This window comes from Geotrypetes seraphini, chromosome 1, assembly GCF_902459505.1.
Source record: "Geotrypetes seraphini chromosome 1, aGeoSer1.1, whole genome shotgun sequence".
Lineage (NCBI taxonomy): Eukaryota > Metazoa > Chordata > Amphibia > Gymnophiona > Dermophiidae > Geotrypetes > Geotrypetes seraphini.
The window spans coordinates 306,347,391-306,365,146 of record NC_047084.1 but is presented as its reverse complement, the minus strand read 5'-3'; the positions used below and the strand labels follow the sequence as shown (position 1 = coordinate 306,365,146).

General features: G+C 41.7%; 1 protein-coding gene across 3 annotated transcripts in view; it reads left to right on the top strand.

The window, feature by feature from the left end:
• Positions 1-17,756, top strand: part of ELOVL6 (ELOVL fatty acid elongase 6) — a 166,642-nt gene that overhangs the window by 146,973 nt on the left and 1,913 nt on the right. For all 3 annotated transcript variants that reach the window (XM_033955475.1, XM_033955484.1, XM_033955494.1), the window contains one exon: positions 1,606-1,757. In XM_033955475.1, the coding sequence (XP_033811366.1) occupies positions 1,606-1,757 (152 nt within the window). The remainder of the gene's footprint in view (positions 1-1,605; positions 1,758-17,756) is intronic.

The following is a 17,756-nucleotide window of genomic DNA, read 5'->3' as shown; positions in this document are numbered from 1 at the left end:
GTTCCACTGATAGTAGAGGTCTGTTTAGCTCTGGTATCCACCCTGGCTGTCCTTTTTCTTATCTGAATAGATATACTTAACACTTTCTGAAAGCAGATGGCTCAGTTCTTTCTTTTGTAATAGGTGCATTAACACAACACCTGGATAAGATAGCTGGAGGCTGGGCTGACTCAGAAACCAATTCACTTTTAAATCCATCAAATTAATATACTTTAACTTAAATTGAAATAGAAGTTCGCTTTACTATAAATCCATAATTTAAATAACATCCTGTCTTGGGTCAGGCAATAATTCTGGCAAACTTACATAATTTACCTCCAACAAAACTAAATACATCCTGCTACATATTTTAACTCCAAGCAGAATTATAAAATCATTTCATGCTATATTATCAGGACAAGGACATGCTATGGCTGGATTTCAGATATTTGCAGTTCTGTGCTACAGAGATCTTTATAAGACTATGGACCAGTTTCACTAAGGCTTTTCTTCCCTTCCCTGCTGTCTTTCTAGTAATGAAGTACACTGACTCAAATACTAATGGTGATTTGTGTCTTCTCGATGATCTAGGAAAGTCTTTTAACCCAGATTTGATTAGTAGCAACTGTCCTCTTCATGAAATTTCATGTAACATTCATGATTAGCCACTCAGGAAGTACTGCTGTGTATATTTCGTCCATGTGATTGTAGTACTTAGTTAAAGCCTGTGGAGGGTCTCTTTTCAACCCCAAGTTTAAGCTAAAATATCAACACCGTGTGTATGAAGAAAAACTGCCATGCAGTGTGGGGATCTGTCAGAAGCCTGAAGTAACTGGGACCAAATATTGGCAGCTCCAGATAATTATACCTGGGCACCTTCTAGTTGACCTCAGATTTCCTGCAGGAATATGTGGCTTTTCACAGTGCCTCTTCTAAAGCAATTCTGTCAGTGTGTGAGGTCATAATACAGGAGAATTCGACAAGCTTCTTGTTTCTAACAGGCAGTTTTGAAATTTTCTTTTTCTTAATATGTGATAACTGAATAAATAAAATCTAGATGGATCCTAAATCTGTTCTGGAGGACCCTTAGCCAATCAGATTTTCAGGACATCCACAGGGAATATGCATGGGAGAGATTTTCAGGCACTGCCACAGTTGCATGTAAGTTTATCTCCTGCCTGTTCATTGAGAGAATCTTGAAAATTCGCCCAGCAAAAGGGTTGAGTTCCACTGTTGTATAGTCATGGTTAGATTGTGAGTGTAGATATTTAAAAAAAAAAAAAAAAATGACATGGGAATATCAAGGAATATTTTACATCCTTTTTATTTTTCTGTATTTGTAGAAGAAAATTCTGTGATTTCCAGATTACATTTTTTGATCAACAATCATAATTATTGAAATCTCATCAGATTGATAATAACCTGGCTAATACACATATGTTTGGATCATAGATCATGATATTTTGGGTTTTCTCTATGTACAATATTAATATTCTCTCTTTACAGACCAGGAGGGCTGATTAGTGTAATATATCCATCGTATGTGGATACAAGAAGTTTGAGAAGTTGCTTTCAGTACACCATACTAATTTCATTAACACGGCCTTTTAATCTCTCCTTATGAAGTATATTAGGTGCTGTTCGAACTGGTGCTTACATGCTGTACATTTTGATGACCAAAGGGCTGAAGCAATCTGTTTGTGACCAGAGCTTCTATAATGGACCTGTCAGCAAATTCTGGGCTTATGCATTTGTGCTAAGCAAAGCACCTGAACTAGGTGAGTGATTTTTCTCCCTATTCCCCTGCCACCTCCTTGGTTTTGCTTAATGTGCATGTCTGGAATAACAGAAACAGGAACAATGCATGCAATTTTTCTCTATAAATAATGATAAATTGCTTCCTGTATGAGATTAGCCCACGTTTGCATTTTCTGCACGGGAACTTTTTTTTTCTTTTCTTGCAGTTGTACTATTGTTAGAACTATGGAAAGTTACATTTGAGGCCTTTTGTGTAAAGCTAGTCATTTCTAATTTATCAGCAATCTTTTCCACTTGAGTGTGTGTTTCCCCTTCATTAATCCCCCTTTTTAATTTTAATATAGAATAGATCCCCAGAATGCCTACAAATAAGTATTCTACAAGAATGGGTATTTTTAATTCTTATTTTGAAACCCATCCAACTTTTCTATTTTTAACTGTTTAGAAGCACCCAAAAGAGGAATGACACTAGAGTGAGCTTGTTGATATGATGGCTTTCTGCATAAAAAAGGCCTTTCATAGCTGGGTAGCAAATTCTGGTTTTTGTACTGCTCCCCTTCCTGAGCATTGTTTCCTAAAAAAAAAAATCACCATCTGAGTTGAAGGTAGCTATACAGAATCATTTTTACAAAAATTATAGCTGCTATGAAAATAAATACTTCATACATTCACAATTGACATAATGTACCGTATTTGCCGGCGTATAAGACGACTTTTTAGTACCTTAAAATCCTCCCCAAAGTCGGGGGTCGTCTTATACGCCGAGTACAGTTTACATGCCCTTACTTGCGGGGCTGGATGTACTCAGTCGCGCGGCTCTTCTTCTCCCTACCTTCTCTGCTTGCAGCACAGAGCCGAACGGAAGTCTTCCCGACGTCAGCGCTGACGTCGGAGGGGAGGGAGGGCTTAAACAAAGCTTAAACAAAGCCCTCCCTCCCTCCGACGTCAGCGCTGACGTCGGGAAGACTTCCGTTCGGCTCTGTGCTGCAGGCATGGCAGGTAAGGAGAAGGAGAGTAGCCTCGCGGTTCGAGTGGCTACCAAGAGAGAGGGGCGGCCGCCCCGCCCCGGTTGCAGCACAGCCGGCCAGGTTCCCTTACTTTTGTGGCACTTCCCCGACCGACCGATAACAGCCCGGGTCCGACAATCCTCCCTGCCCTGTAGCCGCGAATCTAAATACCTTCTTACAGCAGCTGTAAGAAGGTAATTTAGATTTGCGGTTAAGGGCAGGAAGGTTTGTCGGACCGGGGCTGTTGTCGGTCGGTCGGGGAAGTGCCACAAAAGTAAGGGAACCTGGCCGGCTGTGCTGCACCCGTGGCGGTAGAGAAGGTGTGCGGAAGAAGGGGTCGTCTTATACGGCGAGTATAACACAAAACTCTATTTTTTAACTAAAAGTTGGGGGGTCGTCTTATACGCCCAGTCGTCCTATACGCCGGCAAATACGGTACTTTGGGGATGATTTAGCACTTGCTAATGGCATTACTGTACATTATTTGTAAATAGATCCCTATGTGTGAAATTGGAGGCGCAGTAAATAAAGTGTGTTTATTTTCTGTTGGCATGTGCTAATTTAGTACATACAATGTCATAGTCATGAGTTGTTGAATAATTTTGCCTCTGCCTGCTGATCATTTTAATTGTTTGTTCATTCATTTCCTTATGTGACTACACTTAAAAATCAATAGTTTGAAAAATAAGCTTCTGAGCACTAAACAGATCACCTTATACCATGACATGATTATATTTTGATGAGCAGTTTACTTATATTACAATCAATAAAAACTAGGACAATCAAATAAAAGGCACAACAAAAGTACACAGAGAGGGGGTGGAACAAGTCTCAGATTCCACAAGTAATAACAAAGCAGAAAGGGCTTCTCGGAACTGGAAGTCCAGAAAAAATACACATTATGAAAATTCATTTATCTGCATGACCAAGCAAGCTGAATAGTACCCCTAGGCTCCACAGGCCATATTGAGGCCAAGGAAACTGGTCAGATGGAGTAGATAAAAAAAATATTTATTGTACTGATGTATCTAAGTGTACATTTGAGGGAAATTTTAAAAGGAATAGGGTCCCTAGCTGCAGTACCCCCTGGTGTCAGCATTATGTTATGTTATGTTAATGAGGTTTTCTATTCTACCTTTACCTATTCAGTTCAAAGTTGGATTACATTACAAGAGATTGGGTCAGCTACCCAGGAAGTTACAATGGGCAGTTTAGTTTGGCACAGACATTCAATAGGGTTGCTAGTACAGGTAGATCAGTACAACTATTAGGTCATAGTTACAAATACATAGTTACAAGTACAAGTAGGTCATCGTTGGCTCTTCGTTATGTCCCAGGAATTGCATTAGACAGTTTAGAAATGGGCTTTTACAATTACCATTTCAGTTACTTCAGGGTTGGCTCCTTGTCTTGGTACAGAAATGCTTTTAAAAATTTTCTGAACCTGAGATAGTAGTCACAGGATCATAGGGTAAATGGTAGTTGGTTCCAGCATTTTGCTAATTGATATTGGATGGATAAGGTAATTTGCCTGATAGACTTTATATTGTCGGATGCTGGGAATTTTAAGTGGAAAAATTTCTGGTGACATATCTGTTGGAGGCACCCAGGAGTAGGATGACCAACTCTGTTAGGTAGTCGGGGCATTCCCTCTCAGGATCTTAAAGGCAGTGATGCCTAATTTAATATAAGAATATAAGAATAGCCTTACTGGGTCAGACCAATGGTCCATCAAGGTCCATCAAGTAACTCTTTCTCAAGGTGGTTAATCCAGGCTACTAGTACCTGACAAAAACCCTAAGAGTAGCAACATTCAGTCTTCCTCTTTTTATTCTTACCTACCTAGCAGTTTTCAGTTTCCTCATATTCTCCTATTGTTTACTCCTTCCCCCTGGTCTTTTCTTTCCCTTCTCTCACCTACTATTATGTACTCATTCTTTTTCCTGCCCTCATTTACCCCAAAACTGTAACAGAGACTGAGCAGTGGTTAGTCAGCTAGTAGGGCCTGGGGACCCCTCCCACATAGTGTGGTCTGACTTAAGATGAGGAAGCTGAACTAGAAGTAGAAGTTTGTTCCTGAAGGTGTTATGATTTCCAAAGTCCACTGCATTTTGAATTAGTTGTAGCAATGTTTTACAGTCTAGTAGAGATAGGATTAGGGATTGCACTATAATTCATAAGGTCTCTGTTATGAAGTATTTTCTTATGGATCTTAGTTTTCTCAACACAAGGATTATACATGGCTTTTCATGGATAGGTGGTTATCATTTTCTACTTCTAAGATTTGGAATTGTAGTTCTAATGAAAAGTCCGTGTCATCTACCATGATCCTTGGAGTGTGATTTGAGTGAGTTGAGAGTCGTAGCCAAAGGAATTTGATTGTGTTATTATTTAGTGGGTTGAGGTTCAGTTTTCTATGATGTGGACACATATTTTGACAGTGGTGAGGGTATTGACTAATACTGTCATTACAGGTAGTATGATCATTCTATCGTCTGCTTAGATTAAATGTTTTATTCTTGTGAGATCTAGGTTGGCTCCCAAGGATTGCATTAGGAGGTTGAAACACTGATGGTGAAAGTGGAAATTCTTTGGGGACCCCGCTGGGAGGGTGCCAGCTATAGAAATTTTGCCATCCTTATTTGCATGTATCAGAGAACTAAATTTGCATGTATCAGAGAACTAAATTAATATCAAGTCAAATTAATTAACCAGACCTCAAATACCCAAGGCACTACTTAGTGATTTTTCATGCCCTTACTGGGGTGGTAATTCATCATTGGTCTTGGTAAGTGACATCCTTATTTACAGCATAGTTCTGAGTGGTTAGGAAGCCTTGAACCAGGAGAGGACTGGGCTGCTAAATCCCAAATCACTGAAGATATCGGACATTTGATCAAAGTCTACTAGGTCAAATGCGCTGCTTAGGTTGAATTGGGTAATTATTGTGCTTTGACCCTTGCTTTTGAATCTGTTTAGTAACATTTGGAAAAATAATCATCTTCAGATTCAGAAACAGTTTATTGCAATACCTAGAATATAATTTAAATATTCAGTATTTCTTTCTCAATTTCTTTTACTTCCAAATCAGTCTGAGTCAGGTCAGAAATATTCATGTTTACTTTTTTTTTCACACTGTGAATCTCTTAAGTCAACCCATTCATCTAAAGTCCAGTATAACAGCATTTCCTAATTACATGATAGTCTCCCATATAGCATTGAATATACTCATAGCTGGGCATTCAGTCAAAAGTAAGCAGAACTTCAGTTTTGTATACTCGTGACAGTCTCTAATGTAGAGGATGAATTACTATATATACTCAAATATAAACTGATCCAAATATAAACCAAGGTAACATTCCCCCCCCCCCCCCAATAAAGGAGGATAAAAGATTGACTCGAATATAAACCGAAGTTAGAAATTTGAGTATGTGAGTGTTGTTTGTCAGGGATCATGCCACGTCAATAGTGTGTAAACTTATGGAAACATTGATTAAACACCAATTAGATACGGTTCTGGACGATGAAAGATTGAGGGATCCCCACCAGCATGGATTTACAAAGGGGAGATCCTGCTAATCCAACATGATCAGCTTCTTTGACTGGGTAACAAAAAACTAGATAAGGGAGAGTCCCTAGATGTAGTGTATCTGGACTTCAGTAAGGCTTTTGACAGGATCCCACATCGTAGACTTTTGAACAAGATGAGTTTGGTGGGGTTAGGAGAAATATTAACTGCATGGATTAAAGACTGGCTCAGTGGCAGACATCAAAGGGTGGTGGTAAATGGTACTCCCTCTGAAAAGTCGGAAGTGCACAGTGAAGTACCGGAGGGCTCGGTCCTGGGTCCAATCCTATTTAATATCTTCATAAGAGATCTGCCTCAGGGACTTCGGGGTAAAATTGCATTATTTGCCGATGATGCTAAATTATGCAACATAGTGGGCGGAGGTACCGTGCCCGACACTATGACACAGGACATACTTTTACTGGAGCACTGGTCTATTTGGCAGCTGAATTTTAATGCCAAGAAGTGTAAAGTTATGCACCTTGGAAGCAGAAAGCCATGCAGAACCTACACTCTGAATGGCGAGACCTTAACTAGAAGTGTTGCAGAACGGGACCTGGGAGTAATCACTAGTGAAGATATGAAGACAGCCAATCAAGTGGAGAAAGCCTCATCCAAGGCCAGACAGATGCTGGGCTGCATCCAGAGAAGTTTTGTCAGCCGAAAGCCCAAAGTGGTAATGCCGCTATACAGGTCCATGGTGAGACCACATCTGGAATACTGTGTACAGTTTTGGAGGCCACATTATCAGAAGGATGTGCTGAGAATAGAATCGGTTCAACGGTTGGCCACCAGGATGGTCTCAGGACTCAAGGATATCCCATATGAAGAAAGTCTAGGTAAGTTGCAGCTATACTCTCTCGAGGAACACAGAGAAAGAGGTGACATGATAGAGACGTTAAAATACGTTACTGGCTGTATTGAGGAGGAAGAGGACATCTTTTTCCTTACAGAACCTACGGCGACAAGAGGTCATCTGCTAAAAATCATGGGCGGGAGATTTAATGGTGACACTAGGAAGTACTTCTTCAGCGAAAGGGTGATTGACCGTTGAAATGATCTTCCACTTCAGGTAGTTGAGGCCAATAACGTGATTGACTTTAAGAACAAATGGGATTAATTAACATGTGGGTTCACTTCAAAAAAGAACCTGGGGGGAGGGTTCTTTGAGTGGGCAGACTTGTTGGGCTGAAGGCCCTTTTTCTGTCATCATATTCTATGTTTCTATGTTTCTATAAGTAATCACTAATTTTTCAGTTGGGGCTCTTTTGAGTCCAAAAATGCTGAAGGAGAGCCTACAAATATTTTCTTACTTGGGGCCGCAGTACCAATTAGACTTCTATCCCCACCAGAACACCTGGCCTCAGTCACACATGCAGAAAACAGAAAAAAAAACTTTTCAAATACAAACCTAACTCTATGAGCGTTGGAAGCCACGCGGAGCATTCAGCATGGCTCCCTGCGCTAATAACCATTATTGCGGTTTAGTAAAAGGGGGGGGGGGGTTGTTATCTGGCAATTTGATTTTTCTGATCATCTTGTTCCATCTGTGCTCTTAACTGTTTCCAAGGCTTCCTTATACATTTGCTGTTTCTTTCCTCTCCTTCATGGTATGCACTACATTCTTCTTTGGCCCTGATTTTCATATTCAGTTTTCTTCCATTTTTCTGCCTCCATCTCAAATCCATCCTTCCAACTCTTTCCCTTCCCTCTGTCCATGTGCACATCTCTCTCTTCCACTTCCTTCCATCCATGTAAACCATATCTTCCCTCTATTCCCCTTCCCTCCAGCCATGTGCCACCATCTCCTTCCTCTCCCTTCCATCCATGTGCTCCCGTTCCTATTCTCTCTGCCCCCCCCCAAATTCAGCATCTCTCCCTTTATCCTTCCTCCCTCCTTCCCATCCCAGTTCCACTAAATGTTCTCCCAACTTAGTTCTGAATCCCCCCTCACCACGAAAACTACAAGGATGTCGTCAGCATGGGAGTGGTTCTCTTGGTCTGCTCATAGCCTCCTCTGCACTGTGCCCAAGGCCAATGGTATATCATTGTTTTGTATTGACTTCAATCAATTAAAATAAGTATCTCAATTTGATGACTTCCCTATTCCAAGGGTGGATGAACTGTTGGATCGGTTGGGACAGGCTCAATTTCTTACCACCCTGGACATTATGAAAGGCTATTGGCAAATCCTGCTCTCGGATGGGGCCAAACCTAAGACAACTTTTAGTATACCCAAGGGCCTTTATCAATTCAAGAGAATGCCTTTTGGACTTCGTGGGGTAGCCATAAATTGTTAGCAAGTGGTCAATGAGGTCGTATGGGACTGCCCTGGGTACTCCGAAGCCTATCTGGATGATATCGTGATATATTCACTTACTTGGGAGCAGCACTTTATGCACATGGATGCTGTCCTTTGCTCTCTTAGGGTATCAGGATTCACAATTAACCGTAAGAAATGTTTCCTAGGGCAATAGGAGGTAAAATACCTGATATACATAGTGGGGCGAGGGCAAGTACGACCCATGTTAAAGAAAGTAGTGTATTAAGATTTATCCTCAAGCTACCACAAAAAAACACTTAAAAGCGTTCTTGGGGCTCATTGGCTATTACAGAAGGTTTATCCCATACTTTGCTAATAAAGCTGCGGCCCTAATGGACATGCTGAAGTATAGGCCTGACACACTTAAGTGGGAAGCCCCAAGCAGAAAGGTTTTCAAGGACCTCAATGCAAGTCTATGTGATCAGCCTATATTAGTAGCTATAGACTTTGAAAAACCCTTAATCCTGCAGACTGATTCCTCGGGCATGGGTTTAGGAGCAGTTCTCAGTCAAGAGAATCAGGGGTATGAGCATTCCCTATTATAGTTAAGTAGGAAGTTCTACTCCAATGAATGAAACTGCCGCAGTTGAGCTGGAATGCCTCGCAGCCAAATGGGCCATGCAAACGTTGGAATACTATCTAGATGAAGTTGAGTCCACCTTGGTAACAGATCATGGTGCCCTGAAATGGCTCCACACCATGCGCAATAACAGTGCCAGGCTGGTATCTAGCTTTACAAAAAGTCTGTTTCAAAGTAGTTTATCAGCCAGGGAAGCTCAATGTTGACATTCTGTCCAGGATTCCTGAAAATTCTGAACCCATTCACAATTCTAGGGTTAGCCAGCCTTTAAAAAGGGGGGGGGGGGGGTGGCATTTCCAACCCTGGAGTCAGCTCTGTCATCTACAAAGACAGAGTAACAATGCTGCCCACAAGCAGAAAAGGTCAGGCACATGAAAGGATAGAGACCAGTGAATCTAGAACTGTCTATCCCAAACAGGAACCAAGGCATGTCCCTATAGTTAAAGGGAAGGAGAATTTCTTGAGTGGCCAGAGAGGAAGCCGGAGAGCCCTAAAGTCTGCTCCTCTCTCAGGCAGGTTTGGGTGTACACACAGCAATTTAAACCTAGTTCCCACAAGCTAGAGAAGACAGTGCAAGAACAGCTTCTTTTGAAGTCTCTCCAGGCCAAGTAGCTGCAGGAAGAAGGGCTGTGGAGTGGCAAAGGACTGATGAGCAAAGCCTGACAGAGAGCAACAAAAAGAAATCCAACCAAATCTGCAGAAAAACCACCAAAACAGGAAAACCAAACAAAAACTGCAGATAATGTACAAGATGCAGGCAAAAGTTTATTGTACCAAGGTTAAAATGCAGTAATATAAAACCTTTTTACCAACCAAGAGACCCAACACGGTCCATGTTTCGGACAACACGCCTTCGTCAGGGGTCGCATTATACACACAGGCACTTGTTGTTACCTTCATTTTTAACGGTATATTTTATACCTTATTTACCATGGACCCCTGACGAAGGCGTGTTGTCCGAAAAACGGACCGTGTTGGGTCTCTTGGTTGGTAAAAAGGTTTTATATTACTGCATTTTAACCTTGGTACAATAAACTTTTGCCTGCATCTTGTACATTATCTGTAGTTTTTGTTTGGCAAAGCCTGACAGAGCCATGTGAAGCAGGAGAAGCCATGGAAGTTTCTGTTCCTGAGCTGGAGGTAAATCTTACCATGGTTGGCCAGTGACTGTGCATTTATTTTGCTGCTTATGTCTTGTCTTGGTTTTAGAGAAAGTGCTGCCTGAGGACAGATCTGTGGAAAATTTTTGGTTTCCTAAATACAAGCAAGACTTAAGAGGGAATGTGCCTTTGGGAAACTTCATAGGGGAAGATATAAGAAGGCACCTTGAACTGTGTTCTGTGAGGAAGTTTTTCTTTTTGCCTGTGTTTGATTGGAGGCTAGAACTGATAGTACAAGTCAAGCCCTGAGGGTCTTTGAATTGCTTGGGAATTTGCTGAAGATCTGGGTGGGTCTTTTTGTGGGATGCTTTTGAGAAGCAAAAGTATGATAAAGCAGATTCAGCAATTTTCCATCAGTCAGCTCACTAGACCTGGAACCTGCTAATGCTATTAGAAGCAGGACTGGTGAACTTAAAGGGCTGGAGTTGAAGCTCTGTTTTGATCATTTAATTTTGGTTATATCAAGTATCAAGACAGAAAGGTCCCGGTTAAGTGAACAGAACTGTAGCTGCTAAAGCCCAGACACCTTAGTTGGGTATGGCAGGTGGTCTCCCCACCATTAGGAACTGTACATGGCTCACTGAGCACATTTACTGTGTGAAAAAGATCTCAAGGGATTTGGGTTTATTTTGCTTTTTTTGACAAAATGCTGTCTTTCTTTTCTTGGAAGCAGAGCTTAATGAAGTGACCTAGTGATTAAGAAACTATAGGCGGTTGCCTGACAGTTAATTTTTGCATTCTTTTGAAATGAGAAAATTAGAAACAGTTTTTCCTTTTTAATAGTATTAATCTGGTGGTTGATTACCTAAAAGCAAGCAGGTTATCAAAGTAACCATATGCACTGTTTCACCACAGGCTACCCTGAAGGGCATCCTCCATCTTGGGGAGCACGCCAGGTTCATTAAGGTCACCCGATAAGGCACTGCAGTTACCAGAGCTGAGGCTGGGCAAGTGACAAACTACACTCCTTCTCTGGAATGCTATACTAGCATCTGTTCAGTTAGAACTCCCTTCCAAAAACACATTTAAGATTGCATTGAGAACCCTGTTGTTCATTGAGGCATTTGATACTCAAGTTGGAAACAGTTTGATTACTAGAGATTTTTGTTTGGCATTGCACTTTCCTCTGCTGAGTGTCTGCTCTCTGTGATTGCTGAAACAGATGTTTGAACATTTGGAATTTCTTGTCTTTCTAACCTTCTTCCATGTCTATTAATTAGACAGCATTCTATTCTATTTTTAGTTTTATTATTAGTCCATGTGCTGCCTTGTCATGTACAGTATTCTAGAAAGATGGTATAGCATGAAGCCTAGAACTCCCAGACTGGTGGGGGGTAGGGGCAGAGAAGCAGAGGATGCTGCACTAGTCAGGTAAGCGAGATCAGGGAGATGTTGTATTGCATGAAGGAAGCAGAAGAGAGATGGGAGATGCTAGACTACCTGAGGAGGGGACAGGAAAGCTCTGGGCTATGTGGGAAAGATAGATGCTAGAATGCAGAGGGAGGGAAAAGAAGAGAAAGAGGGAGATGCTGGACCATTAGTAGTACAGGACTATGCCTAAGGTGAGAAGAGGTGGAGGGTGGTAAGAGTGAGGAGTGGTAACATGTTGGACGGCACAGGGGAAGGGAGAGATGGGGAGATAATGCACCAAGATGCTGGGCTATGCAAAGACGGTGGATGCTAGTCTAGTGGGGTCAGAGCGAGAGAGGATATACTGGACTAGAGTAGAGGACTGAAGAGCGTGGAGCACGAATAGCAAGGATAGGGGAGGAGAATGGAAAAAACATGGGCATATACTAGACTGGAGAGGAGAGAGAGAGAGGAGATGGAAGGCATGGTTAGAACTTTGAGTGGAGAGATTAGGGAGGGGGGAGTTAGCAAGGAGATGAAGGAGACGTGAATGGAAATAGCTAGAGATAGTAAAAGAGGTTAAGAAACAAAAAGGTACTAGAGGTGGTTTCCATAGGGAAGGAGCTGGTGAGGAAAAAGAGTTGAAAGTAGATGAGAGTGGGGGTGAGACTGAGTGCAGAAGGCTTAAATATGGCAAAGGGGAATGGATGAAAGACAGAAGGGATGAAAAAGCTAATGAAGGAATGAGACGGGAAATAAAGGGCTAAGAAGAGTATGTGAATGGCGATATGGGTTGGCTTGGGAAGGAAGTGAAAAAGTGAGATGGAAAGTTTTTGCTAGGTAGTTGAAAAGTTAAGAAGGATATTGAGGACTGGAGAGTGAGAAACACAGTACATTTGTGTGGATAGAGAGGCAGCAAAGAAAGAAATTACGAAAAAAGCTGAAAGCAAAGGATCAGCATCAGAGAGAGATAAGGGGTGGGGGGAGAAATGGAAGAAGACAGGAAAGAGGAGAAATGGGAACTGGACAGCAGACTCTGGATAGAGTTAGGTAAAAAAAAACAAAAAACAGAGGTGAGCAGAATGATCCAAAGGAAATGGAAGAATAAAATGCTCAGACAACAAAGGTCAAGAAAAGTATTTTATTTTAAATTTTATTAATTGAAATATGTTTTTGTATTTTGCTCAGTACAACCACTTATACTGTCACTTAGAGCTTCCCAGACTCTTACCCTGTCGTTGTTGTTGCTTACATCTGATTCTTATAAACATTTCAGAACCCAGTTGAAAACTTATCTCTTTTCAAAATATTTGGCCAAATATTTCTGTTATGTTTCTTTTGCTATCTTTATAATCTTTTGTAAACCGAATTGGACTTATGGTTACGCGGTTTAGAAGCATGATGTTATGTTATGTGATGTTATATACTTTAGTTCCCTACTGATTTCTCATCAGTTCCAACGAAGCTTGAACGCCTTTTTTGCCAACCAACTGATTACTGCCTCACTTACCCCCCCCCCACCCACTTTTACTAAACTGCGATAGCTGAATGCATGGGAGCAGCGCAGAGCATTCAGCTCAGCTTCCTACACTAAAACCGCTATTGCAGTTTAGTAAAATGTGGGGGGATTAGGATATTAATTCTTGCTTCCTCACACAACTCTGCTTTTAGTTGTGTGGCCTCCCGTTCTCTGGTATATGCTTCCAGTTGATATTCGCAGTGGATTTTCATCGGTAAAATTCAAAGCTCTTTCAATAACTTGGCTGTTTGGATGGACCTTTGCTGATTTTATTACTTGAGTGAATTTCCCCCTCTTTTACGAACAGTTACCGCCACTACTGGCGCTAAAACCCGCGCGATGCGTTTGTAAAAGAGGGGGTTTGGGTTTTTTTGTACCTTCTTCTCTATTTGCCTCTTATGTCCCGCTACTTATTTGTAATTTGCTTTAAATATTGTTGTCCTATTGCATCTTCTCTTTCTCCTTTTGGATCTCTTTGAGCCTGGTCTTATTGTGTGTTTTTTGTGGCTCTGTGTGATGTTTTTGTACATCTTCATATTGTTCATTGCCATGATCAGTTTTTAGATTATCAAATCTGTGCAAGTTAAAACATTTTTAAAAATTGTGTGAGGGTGATAAAAAAAAAAAAACAACCTATGGCTTTATCCTCATAGCAAACAGCAAATTTTTTTCCATTTAAATTCATTTGCCCTTTTAGTGGAATCCTTCTTAGTGTCGGGCATCATCACCGGGTGTTTCTCCAAGCGAAGTGCCAGCTTTTAATAACCAAAAATTACCAGTGGTCCGGGGGTGCTGGTACTGTGAAAAGCATGTCTCAGGTGCATGTTTTTGGCTGTAGCGCATGCTAAAAAAAAATTTTTAAACACACAATTCACATAAATTGTAGCAATACAGTGATGGGAAAAAAGTCTCAAAAGCATTCATCTCGAGTGCATGTATTCGAAGCATGTATTAAAGGTGTGTCTTATATGTGCTTGTTGAAAGCCGACGATTGCACATCCCTTTCCTTCCCCTCCATCCAATAGCGCTGGCACGCCTGTGATTGACACAACGACATAGCATTGCTGGTAGTTCTCCGCCCCTCCTATCCTCCCATGCTTCTTTCCACGGACTATTCTGCATATGTGCTGATCGCTATCACCAGCGACTGATCTCATGTAAAACCTCTGTGAACGTCCATTTGCATACACAGTTCTTTGAGAATGACTCATAGTTTTTTGAATTGTTAAATTTACGGTCACTACAGTGACCTGTCAGATTTTACCAGTGGTATTAGAGAATCCAGCCCTCATTGGACTCATTGTCAACCTTTCAGCATCCAAACTGAGGGCTAGAAGCTGAGATGCATTCCGTGCTCTTGCATAATCAGTTTTGGAAAATATCTCGGCTTGATGGTTAGATTTAGCAGAAGTGGGAACCACACCTATCTTAGCCAGTAAGAGGCTATGAGAATCAAGGTTCCCTGTCTTGTTTGAATTTCAGAACAAAAATGTTTTTTACAATCAGGAGAATTGGAGGATATGCGTATAGAAGGCCCTTTCTACAATGCAGAAGGAAGGCATCCAAGATTAGTTTGCTGTGTCACCAGGGCCAGCTTGAGGGACTGTGACTTTTGCATTGGCTCCCCCCACCACCCATGATCCTGTACCACCTTCTCTTTCTTAAGTCTCCCACCTCAGTGCTGGTGATAAAGAGCACCAAAATCCTGAATCCCAATCTAACATCTCTCCCTCCCTGCCCACAGAGGGAATGAAAGAGAGATAAATATCTGACTGGGATTTTGGTACTCTTTATCATTGGCACTCTGGGCCAGAGCCTCCCCTGGTCCATAGGTAGAGCTGGCCCTGTGTGTGACCCTACCTTGGAGCAAAACTGAGCAACTTTCTTGTTAGAGTGTCAAAAAGATCTATCAAAAGGTTTCTTGACTTCCAAAAGATCCTTAAAATGACTTTATCATTCAGTGTTCACTCATAGGATCAGAGAACTCAAATTGTTTGTCTGCCAGAGCATTGCTCTTGCCCACCAGATATGTGGCCCTGTGAAATATCCTGTGAGAAATGGCCATTTCCATAGTCTAATGGTTTCCCAATACAAGAAATATGACCCTGTCCCTCCCTGCTTATTTATGTAATACATGGCCACCTGGTTTTCTAGTTATCCAAAAAGGTTATATTGGTACAGTCTCTGAAAGTCTTTAGTGCACTCCATATTTCTCTGAGTTTTAGGAAGTTTATCTGATGAAGTTTTATCCTAAGCAGACCATGTGCCCTGGGCACAGATCCAGTCCAGGTGAGCTCCTAACCCCAGATCGGACACATATGTCATTAGAGTAGCTTGAATTTGGAAGGGGAGTCCTTTTGCTAGAATGGATTGGTTTGTCCACCAGGATAGCGAGTCCCATAGAGGACTGGCAACAGATATGACATCTTGGAGATTTCCCACAGATTGAGACAAAATAAGGTCCATTGAGCTTATGGAGGCATGAAGGGATGTCTATCATTGGAGGCATGCCATTGGATGAATGTCCATCATTGACACCACATGGCCTACCATTGTCAACATTTTCTAATATAATATAATCTTCCATTTGTGAGTCATGCATACCTATACAGGCAAAAGGCGACAGATCAAAGAAGAAGGGGAAAGTAGTGTGGGAAGGGGGCATGGAGAAGAAAGAGGAGGGACCTAGAAGTAGGGGGTACTATATAGAATTGAAGACAGTTAATTGTCAAAGAGGTAAGTCTTCAGGTTTTTCTGAAAGTAGTGTAGTTTGTTTCTTTCCTGATGGTTTCTGGTAGGTCATTCCAGGTTTAAGTTAGCATAGAGTGGAAAATTTGCTTATAGTGGAGGTATTTTGTGGATGGCAGGTTTAGTTGGATTCTGTTAAGGATTCCTTTTGGTGTCGACCAAGCAGTAGAGAATAATTGAATAAGAGGGGCTGCTGAGGTTCCGTATAGACTCTGGTGTAGGATACATGACGATTTGAAAATTATCCGGGATGAAATTGGGAGCCAATGTAGTTGCCTGATGAAGGTTGTGATTGAATCAAATTTCTTTAATTTGAAGATTAGTCTAACAGCTGTGTTCTGGATGAGTTGCAGTTTGCAGATGAGAGTAGTGTTGATGCCGACCCCCTGATACCCTCATCATAATTGGTAGGAGGGATGCCCACACCCTCCTGTTGCCGGTCCCTTTGATCCCCGAACCCCCCAACCACCGACCCCCCCCCCCCCCCAAACCTCAAGACTCCACTCTGGCACCCCTTAGACCACCTTGACACATCCCACCCCATACTTTTTTGAATAAAGACCAGCCGTAAGGATGCCTATTCCCTCTGGCCGGCAGGCTCACCTCTTCAAATTGGAGGAGGGGGCCTTAAGGACCCTGGCCCCAATCAGGGCTTTAGGCCTTCTTCCCGGTGCATCCTGGGATGCACTGGAAGTGGTCTAATACTCCAATTGGCCAGATACCTAAAGCCACTTCCATGGGCCAAAGTGGTTGGACACTAAACGTTCTTCCTGTCCTTTCCCCCTGATCCCTGCCCAAGTACAAAATTTAAATACCTAAGCTGGACACACTGGAGGAGGTAGTCTTCAACTGGTAGGGCTTCTGGATCCCTACCAGTCACAGTAAAGGAGGTGGCTAACTTTCACTGGACCTGGACCTGAGACTCCTGTGTATATTTATTTATTTATTTAGATTTTTATCCCGTCCTCCCAGTAGCTCAGAACGGTCTACAAGTAAACATACACAATGGAGTGTAATTGGACATATAAGATATACAATAGATTTAAATGTTTGGACATACAAGACTGTGCAGTAGTTTAAATACAGGGAGTTTACAGCAAATTAAGAGCAGAGTTTAAGTATAAGTAGTTTAGTTTAAATACAAGTTATTTGAGTTTAAATACAATTTATTTGTGTACAGACTGTGTTGTTATACTTGCTGAGTTTAATTTCTTAGTTTTCCCATTTCTATTTACAATCCCTTGTTCTGTATTTGGTAAAGGCCTATCTGTGTTTTGTGTGTAAAGAAGTCATTTAAAGTTGTTTTATGTGTGGTTGAAATGGCAGATGGGGAGATCGGGGGAGGATGCAAGGAAAAGAAAGGACTGGGGCCCCCTCTTTAATTTCTGCCCTGGGCGCTCTGCCTGGTCGCACAGCTATAGAGGTACCACCACTGAGTATCAGCTGGCATCTGCATAGTTTCTGGGTACTGACCCAAGATAGCACCCCCATCACCCACCTAACTATAGGGCCTTCCTCCCCAGAGTCTACTTTATGATCCTCTATCAGTATAATGGCCACCACCAGCTGCATATTGACTAGCCTGCTCCCAGTGTACTGTTGTGGAATAGTCACTTGCCAGCAAACCCTTGGTTTTTTTTTGTAAAAGGTGCCCATTTTCACATGCACATGGGTCAATCAAAGTACAGAAATGAGGTCTGACTTGTCTATATAGCAGTCTACTTATAATACTTATTAGGGCAGGTTATTTTGGTTCAAATTATT